Source organism: Rhinolophus ferrumequinum, chromosome 21 (assembly GCF_004115265.2).
Source record: "Rhinolophus ferrumequinum isolate MPI-CBG mRhiFer1 chromosome 21, mRhiFer1_v1.p, whole genome shotgun sequence".
In the NCBI taxonomy this organism is placed as follows: domain Eukaryota; kingdom Metazoa; phylum Chordata; class Mammalia; order Chiroptera; family Rhinolophidae; genus Rhinolophus; species Rhinolophus ferrumequinum.
This window is the reverse complement of record NC_046304.1, coordinates 16,914,813-16,927,723: the sequence shown is the minus strand read 5'-3', so window position 1 is coordinate 16,927,723 and position 12,911 is coordinate 16,914,813. Positions and strand designations below refer to the sequence as shown.

Sequence of the window (12,911 nt, the reverse complement as noted above, 5' to 3'; positions counted from 1 at the left end):
CAGAGTTCTAGTCCTGACTCTGCTACACATAAGCTGTGTGACATGGGGAAAACTACTTAACCTCCCTGTCAAATAGGGGGGTGCCTCTACCTACCTTACTGTGAAGAGATATTTTCAAAAATACATGTATACTACGTGCTGGGCACAGTCAAGGGACTGTTTGTCTTTCTCTTGGTGTCGCTGCAGCACAGTTACTCGCTGTTCAACTTCGCAATCAACATCCATGGGATTGAAAATGCCCTGGGCCTGGTCTTAAGCTTCCAGACTGCAGCTTCCTCAGTTTCATCCTGGACTGTCCGCAAAGGCAAACTGTGAGAAGCACAGTCACACCCCAGCACGTGGCTTCTACAAACAGTGGGCACAGCTGCACACCACAGGGAAGTCTTTGCTCCTGTACACAATAATAACGCTCCCTGTCAATAAAAAACCCTAATTCACACAAAGAACTGATTATGCAATTCTTGTCTTTGTGTATTGCTTTATAGTTTTTAAAGCCCTTCCGATGCAAAACTTTGCTTGTTTGCCAAAAGTCGCACAGAACTAAAAAGTGAGTTGTAAACTCACTTTTAAAAGTATATTCAAGGACATTGAACCATCAAGGAAATTACCTTTGAAATGAGTTAGCACCAGCAAATGGCTGTGAACAAATTCAACTGCCTTCCTTAATTATCAGGCCTATAGTTTTCAGTGCCTTCATGTCTCGTAAGTCGTTTCATAAAATGGTTGGTGTTTGTTTATTATTTTTTTTGCTTTACGTAATTCAGATGACTTTATTTTTTAGTTTTCTGATCATAAAAGTAATATGCTAAAAAGTAAAACATGCCCACATTAGAAATTAATAATCCCAACTGATGCCATCACTGAGAGATATTACTCTCAGATATTAGCATTTTGGTAGAATTCTTCCCAGTCCTCTTTATATGCATTTATTATGTATTTGATTGATATTATGCTTTAAATTAAATTAATTTTGAATATTAATATTTCACTTATAGCATTTTCAGTGTTATTAAGTTCTCAGAAATCTCATTTTTAATATCAAGTAATTTGATATTTGAATTGTTATAGATTATCTTTCAAAGTGGGTTATCAACGGTTTTGAAAAGAATTCTTCTTAACTGGGGAAGGGTACATTTGTTCTGGTAACTTTAACCTTAAAAATAGTAAGATTCCCATCCTAATTTGCACTCAGGTTCTGTCTTTAAAGTGGGCATCATACTATCTATAGAAATCCAAGCTCCTATATAAATATCTAGTTTTTCCTTTTTACAGGCTGAGCTCTATTAACCTATTTACTAGACTACAATTATGTAGGCGCTTGATACATGTTAAAGGAGTGAAGGAAAAGCCACTCTTTGTGAAGCTAAGTCTGTAGTGTCTTTTACCATCCACTCCCAATTTCAACCCCAAGAGTTCATTGTTTCTCAACAAGATTGTTGGTGAAAACCTAAATGGCCAGAAACTGAAAACAATGCAGAGAAAGCTGATTAGTTACAGGGTCTTAAAAGTGTTTTTTGGGGGGCGGCCGGTTAGCTCAGTTGGTTAGAGCGTGGTGCTCTTAACAAGGTTGCCGGTTCAATCCCCTCATGGGACAGTGAACTGTGCCCTCCACAACTAGATTAAAACAACTACTTGACTTGGAGCGGATGGGTCCGGGAAAAACACACTTAAATGAATAAAAGTGTGTGTTTTTTTAAAGTCTTATTTGGGAAGGAATCTTCATTATATATAATAACAGGAACCTCAGCCTCAAGCATACTGGCACATGCTTATTTGGCACTTGGGTGTCACCTCTTATCTGTGACAGACCTCACAAACTATTAGTGGTCAGTCTAAAGACTGAATGAATGTGGAGTTATGAGCCAGGCTGAAATACATTTTCCCTGCAGGCAGAGCAACTGCCCACGTTGCCAGCTAACAGGATGGAGCTGCCAAGCACAAATCTTAGAAGGATTTACAAGGTGTTAAGTAATATTAATGTAAGATAAAGAAGGACAGGGAGCACTTGCTACTCAAGATTCTGCCACGTTGCTTCTTTTATGTGTTATAAGTTCTCATGCAGTATCTGTGGCTTGACTGGTTTGTCTTTATATGTTTTCTTCGATCTAGACTGTAAGTACCACGTTCACTCAATCTGCTGCTGTTTGATGCTCCACTATTGGGGTCCTAGCCAATATAACGGCACATACATAAACCTTCAAAGATGTTAACATTGGAAAGGAAGAGAAATAACTATCACTATTTTCAAACAATATGGTAATTCATAAAAACATATAAGATGAACAAAAACAATTGAGGTAAGGTAGCTGGATACAAGATCAACATACGAAAATAAATGACTTTTCTATAATCAGAAATTATCTGTTGGAAGGTGCAAAAGAAAAAAGGACAATTTACAATGTGTTTTAATTTGTAAAATCCCTAGTTTTAGATCCAACAAGAAATATGCAAGACCTACATGAAGAAAGCTACAAACCTTCACTGAAAAACATAAAAGCCTACATGGAGAGCACGGCCCTGAAGGAAAGATTCAATATTGTAAACATATCAATTTCCCCCCAATTGATCTAGAAATTCAATATAATCCTAATCAAAATCCCAACATGTTTTTAATGGACTCAATATTAACTCTTTCTAAAGTGTATGTGAATTAGAGACCATGTCAAAGGATGACCAGGAAGTCTTTGAAAGAAGAACACCGAGGGAAGGGGAGAAATGTACAATATATCAAAACATCCTACAAACTATTATAATTGAAACAGTGTAGAAGAAATGAACTGATCAGGGGAACAGAAGAGAGTCCTGAACCAGACCAACTGAAGCTAATTTGGGGCGAGCACATCGGACTTGAAGGAAAGGAAGGACTCGGTAAGGAAGCCACAGAAACCATTAAGATTCTGTTGGAAAAAATTAAGTTAATTGACTAGCGCCGCCCCCATTCAGTCCCCCCAGTTCCTCAGAATGTGACCTTATTTGGAAATGAGGGCTTTGCAGATGTAATTACGGTAAGGACTGAGATGAGACCATACTGGGAGGCCCTAAATCCATGTGTATGAGAGTATCCTCATAGGAGACAGAAAAGGAAGGACACAGGTCCAGAGAAGACAACGTGAAGACGGAGTGAGAGACTGGAATGGTGTGCATTTACAAGCCAAGGAATGCCGAGGACCGCTGGCAGCCGCCAGAGGTAGGGGAGAGGCATGGAAGGTTTCTCCCTCGGTGCCTCCAAAAGGGGATCAACTCTGCTTGTCACCTTCATGTCAGACTTCCAACCTCCAGAACTGTGAGAAAATAAATTTCTGTTGTCATAAGGCACCCACCCTGTGGTTATTTGTTATGGCAGCCATAGGAAACTAATACAACATCCTGCCACATCCCAAACATAAATATAAATTCCAGATTTATCAAAGATGAAACATGAAAAGCAATACGGTAAATGTATTAGAAGAAAATTTTGAAAAATATTTTAAAAATTCACAGGCTAGAGAAAGCTTTCCCAAACAAAGCATAAAACCCAGATGTCATATAGAAAAGGACGGACAGGTTTGTGTACATTAAAAAAAAAAAAACCAGACAAACTGTCCATCAAAAGGCACTATTAACAAGTTAAAAGACAGGTAACAGTTTAGAAAAAAATATTTGTAGTATATAGCAGAGCAAGGGTTAATATCCAGAATAGTCAAAGAGATCCTACAAATTATGAAGAAACACGAATGACCCAAAAGAATTATTCAGATGATATAAATTGGAAATACACAGAAGAAATACAAAAGGCCAATAAAAGCTTTGTAAGTAAATAGAAGACTGATATCAGTATACATAAAGATACAAGGGTATAGACACTTTTTTCAATACTGGAAGAAGCATAAATATGCATAAGGATAAAGCATTGTTTGTAATAGCAAAAAATTATCAATCTAAATATCTAATAATAAAGTCACAACATATTTTACGGTATGGTCCAACTATGGAATACTAGATAGACATGAAAAGGAGAGACAGACCAAAGTACAGAGAAAGATCCCCACAACATACTAAAAGGAAAAAGAACAAGTCGCAGAGTAGTAAGTATAGTGAGATATAACTTAGGATTTTAAAAAAGCTGTAAGTGTGAATGGTGCATATACTGTTATATAATCATGCAAGGAAAGGTTTGGAAAGAAAAACACCAAATTGCTAACAGTGTTTCCTCTGGGGAGGAAACTCTTTCTAGAGCGTGTGTTGGTTTTGTGTGTATATGGGGTGAGGTGAATTAAGAGTCACTTACATTTCCCTGTGTTGTATGAGTTTTTCCAATAAAAACAGTTCATTATATATATATATATATGAAAGGAAAATCAGAACAAACACCTAGAAAGTACTAATGGCTCTTGCTGTTCAACCTGCTTAACTTTCTGTGGAGCATTGTTCAGTATGCATGTGAGTATTTTGAAATCTGATGAAGAAAAGCACGCTGCCTTGAAAAATACATGGAAGATAATATTTATTAAAACATGACATACGTGTAACATGCTTTTGGGATCATCATTTTTTATTAAATGTCAAAGTGTCCCATAAGCTCTTGGAAAGCAATGGTTTTGATTTGTCCAAGATTTTTCCCTGCTGTAACAGGACCTAGCTCAAGTTACAGAGGCAGAAGAGCAAAAGTGCTGGACTGCAACATAACAGAACTTGGTGTCAGTCTAGCATGTCAATACTTAGCTGTGTGACCTTGGCTCCTCACCCTACTGTCCTACCCACCTCAAGGACTATAGGAAAGAGTAAGAAATGACATACGAGTATATGGAAACATTTAAGCTGTGCATGTAGGACTACGCAAACGCACTGTATTGTATTACTCCCTAAAACCATTCACTATCATTTAGCATCGTGGATTACATTTGCCAATAGAACGCTACATTCTAGACCCAATGGATCAATGTGCCCAGGCAAGAACAGTGATGGTAAAGAAAAAGAAATTGAGAATAAGCAGAGTGAAAATTTTCACAGGCAACTGACAAAATGTGCCTGACACTAAGGAGAGAAACCTAAGTGTGGATATAAAAAACGTGGAGCCTAATGATGGCTGTGAGAGTGGGCTCTCAAAGCAACGAGTCTCACTGGGGGATTGAGTGGAGGACCCAGTCAGAAGCTGAACCATGTTATATTTAGGAAATAAAACTTTTTACTGGTTTTCCGATGTGGACCTAAAAAATTTAGCTCGGCAAAAAATTCTTGGCTGGTGGAAGATGGCTATCAGCTGTGTATCAGTGATTGTAAGATTGGAGGACTGAGGATCACACCTCTTACCAGAATATTGAGTGTGGGAGGGCTTGTTCCACAGATTTTTATGTTTAGCAGAAGGCGGCGTGGGCTTAAAAAAAGTTTAAGAAATACTCAGTGGAATCCCCCCTCACCCCGCCTGAAATTTGCATGCAAAATGTGCATTTTTCTTCATTTCCTCCAAGGGATCCAGACTCAAAAAAGATTAAGAGCTACTGGTGTTGACCGGGAGAAGAGGAGCAGCTGAAGATCCAGCTCAGGGAATGCAACAGAACTCAGCAGGAAGAAGTGGGGTCAAAGAAACAAGAAAACAGGACTGGATGTGGGAGTGGTGGTGTGAAGTACTGAGGGTGTTAGTTACAATGAATTAATGGTAGCTACATTGTCATGATTGTACTAGCTAGGTAATGTCAAGTTTATAGAGTGTCTTGGTATGTGTTGCAGTGTGTAAGACATGTTCAAAAGGAGTTGTTCTTCTGCCCCATATAACGATCACTTTGTTGAGTAAGTGAAGGAATTACTGAATATAACCCAGTGCTGCCAGTGGGGAAGGGGTCTAATTTAAAAAGCACCTGGAGCCAGCATATACACGGGACTGAATGTGTGAGCGACGACCGTGGGAACAGGGGAGCTACTGAAGCTGGCTAGAGATTATGATCTGTTTAGCAAGACGGGGCATGCACAGAGAACCAGAGTACCAATCAAAACAAAACTGACTGTCCAGGATATGGAAACATTCAGAACGATGTCACTCAGGGACAAATGCTGGGGTCCAGGAGATTCAGAAAATTCAGGAATGAAGCAACAGGACCTGTCATCATAAAAAGCCACATGCTAAGAACAGTCTATAAAGGAGCACCAAGAAAACATGTTGAACACGATTTCATGTGGAAATTAAACTATATTCTTCCACTACATGGTGGCCTGAGAGCTTTCGCCACCTGTAGTGACAGCAAGCTCTAATGGGAGCTTTCTCTGAAGATTAGTGATGTTGAGCATCTTTTCATATGTCTAGGGGTCATCAGTATGTCCTCTTTGGAGAAATGTCTATTCAGGTCCTCTGCCCATTTTTTAATTGTATTGCTTGTGTTTTTTTGGTGTGGCACTTGGTCGGTTTTGTTGATTGTTAAATCTCCAGCCCTCAGCCTAGTGCCTGTCACCAGCAGGACCAGCAGGAACATGGAACATAAATTTACTGAATTTATTGAATGAGTGAAGGAATGGCAGGAAGTTAGCTATGGGACCTCGGGCAAGTTTTTTGTTTTGTTTTGAACTACATCTCCGTTTTCTCATCTGTTAAATGGGGATGATGACAATGACCGATCTCAGAATTGCCATATATATTAAAAGAGACAGTGCATGCTTAGCATGGTGCCTGGCATACAGCAAGGGCTAGGAAATGTTAGTGACTATTCTCAACATTAAACATGAGCTCTATGAGCAACCAGAACTCTAAGTGTGGTTGGGCTTATGAGTCCAAGGGGCCATGAGGAACTTTGTTGAGGGTATTTTTGGTTATCACAATGTTGGGAGAAGGGACTATGCTACTGGCATTTAGTGGGTAAGGATCAAGGAATTCGGATATCTGAAATTTTTGCAAGAAGTTTCACGAAAAGCCCAGCTGTTTAGGAGAAGGTCATTACAGGGAGGGAAGCTTAAATGGAATAGAGACATCTTGATCTTATAACATACTTTGCACAATGTATAGTACAACTACTTCAGAAACAATGAAACCACTATGTAACTTTACTAACCATTGTCACCCCAATAAATTTTAAACAAAAACAAAATAACAACAAAAAAACAATAAAATCAGTAGCAAATGTAACAGGATATTGGAGATCCCTTTTAACCTAGAAGGAAACACCAAATGGACGGAGGCCACATGAAATTTACAGATCTCACTGGATTTCATTAACAAAGGCTGTTTTAAAACTGCTCAATACTTCCATCCTGTATACTTATGTTTTTTTTGCACAATGACAAATGTTATGAAAATTCCTCATGTGGGGGTGCTTGGGTTTTTCCCATTTTACTCTGATGCTGACCTCAGAAACGCACCTCCACAATTGCCCTATAGCCTGCTGTAGTACTTCTTTTCCAATCCATCCTTTTCCCATTGCTTATTCAGGATAGGGTCTCCAAGGTTTGTGGGGGGGTTTTAGATGTTAGAGATTGAGTTTATGCCTCATTTGGTGAAATTTCAATGTAGAAAGTATGTTTTCTGTGATACTTGAACATCAGCTGTACCCTATCCCACAGCATAACAGGAAATTGTTTAAAAATAAAAAGCGTGGCTCATTTGTGAGAATATCCCATGCTCCTATTTTCATACCTCAGTTTCTCATATCTGTAAATTTCCATTACATGTATCTTCAAAGTGTATAATCTGTCTTTCCAGGCTTCCTCCTTCCATTAAAAGTATTTCCCTCTTCTGCTTATCATAAACAAATCAGGCTAGCCTGTTATTATTTATCTTAACGCAGTGTTTTTAAACATAGTGTCCACCTTTATCTCTGCTCTTTTATCTTCCTACACTTTTTGTACTGTGTAACATATATTCATTATTAGTATCTTCTCTGCAAAAGGGGAGAAGGGAAATGATGGAGTTGGGAGTTTCTGAGTAGGAAAAGGTTTGGGGTCACGGGAAACGCCACTGCGAGTTGACGGTGGGTGTATGAAAGGACAATCAGTGGCAATTGGACAGCATGAATCTGTACTGGAGACAGTCATCCTGGTTTCATGACTCTCCACGACAAAGTGAGCTTCTCAGAAGTAGAAAAACCAAAAATGAGGGGACTAGGGCTGATGACAGGCATGGTAAACCTGGTGATGTCGCATCTCTGCTTACAATCCTTTAAAGGCTTTCCGTTCTTTCACGTGACCTTGGAGAGCCTCCACCACCTGGCACTGCTTATTTCTCCAGCCTCCTCCCTTGGCTTTCAAAGTCCCATTACCCTGGCCAGTTTCTTCCATCTTCGTGGCTTTTGGACACACCATTCTTTTCATCTGTCATTCCTTATTCCCATCCCCCCACCCTTTATTTCAGCTTAAAAATCACTTCGTCAGAGAAGCCTTTCCTGACACCCAAATCCAATCAGAACACTGTCCCTCACAGTCTCTCAGCATATGCTTTACTTGTCTTTCATAAGGACTGTCACAATCGTGTTTATTTGCATGAATAGCCTTTTCATACACGGAAATAGTTCCATGGAGACAGGAACTTGGTCTATTTTTTATTTTTTCACTTACAGTTGACATTCAATATTATTTTATATTGTTTCAGTTATACAGCATAGTGGTTAGACATATATATAATTTATGCAGTGGTCCCCCCAGTTAGTCCGGTACCCATCCGGTACTGTACATAGTTATTACAATATTATTGACTATATTCCATATGCTGTACTTTACATCCCCATGACTATTTTGTAACTACCAATTTGTATTTCTTAATCCCTTCACCTTTTTCACCCAGCTCCCCTCTGGCAACAATCAGTTTGTTTTCTGTATCAATTAGTCTGTTTTTATTTTGTTTACTTTGTTCTTTAGATTCCACATATAAGTGAGATCATATGGTATTTTTCTTTCTCGGCTTGACTTATTTCACTTAACATAATACCCTCTAGGTCCATCCATGTTGTCACAAGTGGTAAGATTTCATTCTTTTTTATGGCAGAGTAATACTCCATTGTATACATGTACCGCAGTTTCTTTACCAAATCGTCTATTGATGGGCACTTAGGTTGCTTCCATATCTTGGCTATTGTAAATAGTGCTGCAGCGAACATAGGGATGCATATATCTTTCCGAATGAGTGGATTTCTTCAGATCAATACCCAAAAATGGAATTGCTGGGTTATAAGGTAGTTCTATTTTTCATTTTTTGAGGAACCTCCATACTGTTTTCCATAGTGGCTGCACCAATTTGCAATCCCACCAATGATGCACGAGGGTTCCCTTTTCTCTGCATCCTTGCCAACACTTATTGATTTATTGATGATGACAGCCATCCTGACAGATGTGAGGTGATATCTCATTGTGATTCTGAAGATTAGTGATGTTGAGCATCTTTTCATATGTCTGTTGGCAAGGATGCAGAGAAAAGGGAATGTCCTCTTCGGAGAAATGTCTATTCAGGTCCTCTGCCCATTTTTTAATTGGATTGTTTTTTTTTGTTTTGTTTTTTTGGTGTGGCACTTGGTCAGTTTTGTTGATTGTTAAATCCCCAGCCCTTAGCCTAGTGCCTGTCACCAGCAGGACCAGCAGGAACATGGAACATAAATCTACTGAATTTATTGAATGAGTGAAGGAATGGCAGGAAGTTAGCTATGGGACCTCGGGCAAGTTTTTTGTTTTGTTTTGAACTACATCTCCATTTTCTCATCTGTTAAATGGGGATGATGATAACGACCAATCTCAGAATTGCCATATATATTAAAAGAGACAGTGCATGCTTAGCATGGTGCCTGGCATACAGTAAGGGCTAGGAAATGTTAGTGACTATTCTCAACATTAAACATGAGCTCTATGAGCAACCAGAATCTCATACATTGCTGGTAGCCATGCAAAAAAATGATATAGCCACTTTGGAAAACGTTTACCAGTTTCTTATAAAGTTAAATATAGACTTAACACACAATCTAGCAATCCAACGTCCATGTATTTACCCAAGTGAAATGAAAACATGTTCACACAGAAACCTGCACATAGCAGCTTTATTTACCTCAGTCAAAGCTGGAAACAATCCAAATATCCTCCAACCAAAGAATGGATATACAAATGGTGGTATATCTATACAGTGGAATATCACTCATCAAGAAGAAATGAACTACTGATACATGCAACGATATGGATGAAACACAAGTACATTATGCTACGTGAAGGAAGCCAGACTCAAAAGGTGACACATAGTGTATGATTTCACTTATATGACATTCTTGCAAAATCAGACTATGGGGACAGAAATCAGGTCAGTGTTTGCCAGAGGCTGGAGTGGGGCATGAGGGAATTTGGGGGTGACGAGGGGATGAGCGAACTGTCCTAGGACTTGTGTGGTAGTTCCATGACTATTCACAGCTATCAAAACTCACAGCATTATAAACTAAATGGGGGAACTGTACTGTATGAAAACTATTTCTTAATGTAAAAAATGAAACAATCCAAGACAGGTGGATGTAATTACCTTTTCTTTTTTTTAAAAAAAGGCATTTATATTTCTGATTATGAAAGTACTACAGGCTCATTGTGGACATTTTGGGAAAATACACAAAGAAGGTACATCCCATCACCCGCAGAAAAGTAAATATTCCTTGCTGTCGTTTTTATAGGCACAAAATACACATATAAACTGGGACCATGCTGCACATTTTTGCTTTCTGAAATATACATTTTGCTTTCTGAAATAGTTTATGCACAGTTTTCCATGTCATTAATTTTCAACCACGACTTCATGAATTAATAATATTCTATTGTATAGCTGATTTATATTTTTAATCCTTTATTGTTAGAAATTTTGTTGCTTCCATTTTTTCTTTACTACATTTTGATAAAATTAGAAAAAAGAAAGAAAGCTCAGTGGGACCAGGGACTCTTCCATCATGGAGTTTCACAACGTTTCAATGGTACAACTCTTCCTTTGACTGCAATTCTCTCACTGTTTTCAGTGTCTAGAGGAAAAGTGGTTCCACAGGGTTATCTGGCCTCTTTTTACTTTGTGATGCATAGGGCTATACACCCTAATATTACCTGTATTACTAGCTTAAAATTGCATAGTACTTTTTACATTTAACCTCGCCACATGCTTGCAGGGTAATAAGCAGATGGAGTAATTTGTTCAAGATCACACAGCTTATCAGTAGTGGAGTGGGACTCCAGACAGCGTCACAGAAAGTAAACATTTCCCCAGCGACGGGGCACTGCCTGATCTGGCTCTCCCCTCCCCCCCCTCCCCGAGGAGGAAGCTGCAGACACCCCCAGAAAACTGCCTCGAGGCTTGGCACACGGGGAACTCTGTCAAGTGAACGCTGTCTCATCCTACGTATCGTCTTTGGCAACATCGCCACTTACCAGCTGGGGTCATTTCTCCCCCGATGGCAGGGGGACACCTACTGCCACTGAGCAAGGGGGCCCTGGTAGCTGAAGGATCGCCGGCTGCGCGGCCCGTGAGGTTGCTGTCTGTCGGTCGCGACGGTGCTGGGTTTACCCTAACTAGGGGGTCCTGCGGGGGCAGTCAGGCCCTCCCCAACGCCAGGGCCGGCAGTGGGGGGCGCCTGCGGCGAGGTAACGAGGGCCCCAAACATCTTAAGGAGAGCTAAGGACAGGAAGGGGCAGCCGGACCGCAGGGCTGCCGGGGAAGACTCCCGAGAGGTGACAGGAACGCCTCCTCCGGGCAACCAGAGGTCAGTCCTCCGCTATCCCAGAGTGCCCCGGATCCCGGAAGTGCCTGGCTTGCCGGAAGTGCCGGGCTAGCTGACAGAGCCAAGGCTGGCTCGCCTGAGCGCTGCCAGGGGAGGCTTGCCATCCTGTGGCTTGAGTGACCGCAGGAGGTCCGACTCAGGGTTGAGGGGGGCTTTGGGAGGAGCTGGGCGGCGGGATGATGGAGGAGGAGGAACTGGAGTTCGTGGAGGAGCTGGAAGCCGTGCTGCAGCTCACGCCCGACGTGCAGCTCGCCATCGAGCAGGTGAGCGTTCCGCCCCCTGACGGGAGGAGAGTGCGGAGGGTCGGGCAGGGCAGCGCTGGGGGTGGGACGCGGAAGCAGCCGTCTTTGGACGGAGAGGTGGGAGCTAGGCCCTGAAGCAACAGGAAAGGTTTGAGGGGAGGTGGTGGTGGGAAGAGGTTTCTGAGTCCAGGGGAGGGAGAGAGCCCTTTCGAGGCCTTGATTGTCTTTGGAGGGTGGGGCGTCCTGGTGCGTTTAGGCGAAGGAGCTGTGCTCCTTGAAAGGATGAACCTAGAAGAAGTTGACTTCATGGGTAGCAACCTCAGATTTGGGGGATTGTAGAGCTGTTCGTTCATTTGCCAGGCTGGTGTGCCGCTGCTCCCTTGTGAGTGACTCGGAATTGAGGGGAGGGGGTGACTTTAATTTCTGAAGCGTTTGCAGAGCAGAGGAGAAACGGTTGAAAAAGGATCCCTTTACCATAAGTGGTTGAGAAACCCTGCTGTTGATGAGTCGGGGTTAGGTTGAAGAATATTCCTAGGAGGTCTTCCTTCCCTGCAGGGACTCTTTCGTTGACTAAATTCTCTTTTCAAGTTTATTGAGTTTTTTAAGAGTCATGATACTAGAAATAGTGATTTAGGCCCTTGAGGAAGGTATTGCTCCTGATAAAGGGAGATCTCCCTTAAAGGACTTGGCATAGGGGATGTGATGTAAGAAAAGCGGGGTAATGCCACCTTTAACAACCACTGGGAAGTTTTCCGAAGTAAAGCATTACTACTACTGTTAATAGTGTTTGTATAATAATATGCTAATAGTTAATATTTGTTGAACATTAACACTTACTGTGGGTCTGCCACTGTACTAAGTCATTTCTTTGTATTGTCCCATTTATAGATTTTTGGAAGTGTGTTTTTCTAGGAGTGGTTGAATTACCCATACAAAGCACATTTGGCCCATCCTGAGGATGCCAAACCATTGGGCAAGGTTTTGAATT

The 12,911-nt window shown here is 40.9% G+C and overlaps 1 protein-coding gene across 2 annotated transcripts in view; it reads left to right on the top strand.

The window, feature by feature from the left end:
• Nucleotides 1-12,911, top strand: part of VPS53 (VPS53 subunit of GARP complex) — a 149,010-nt gene that overhangs the window by 4,128 nt on the left and 131,971 nt on the right. Inside the window, exon 1 of one of the 2 annotated variants that reach the window (XM_033089975.1) lies at nucleotides 11,723-11,944. The exons of the other annotated variant lie outside the window; for it this stretch is intronic. Within the exon in view, the coding sequence (XP_032945866.1) occupies nucleotides 11,858-11,944 (87 nt within the window). The 5' untranslated portion in view covers nucleotides 11,723-11,857. Of the gene's footprint in view, nucleotides 1-11,722; nucleotides 11,945-12,911 lie in introns of those variants that run through there. 2 annotated transcript variants of the gene reach the window in all.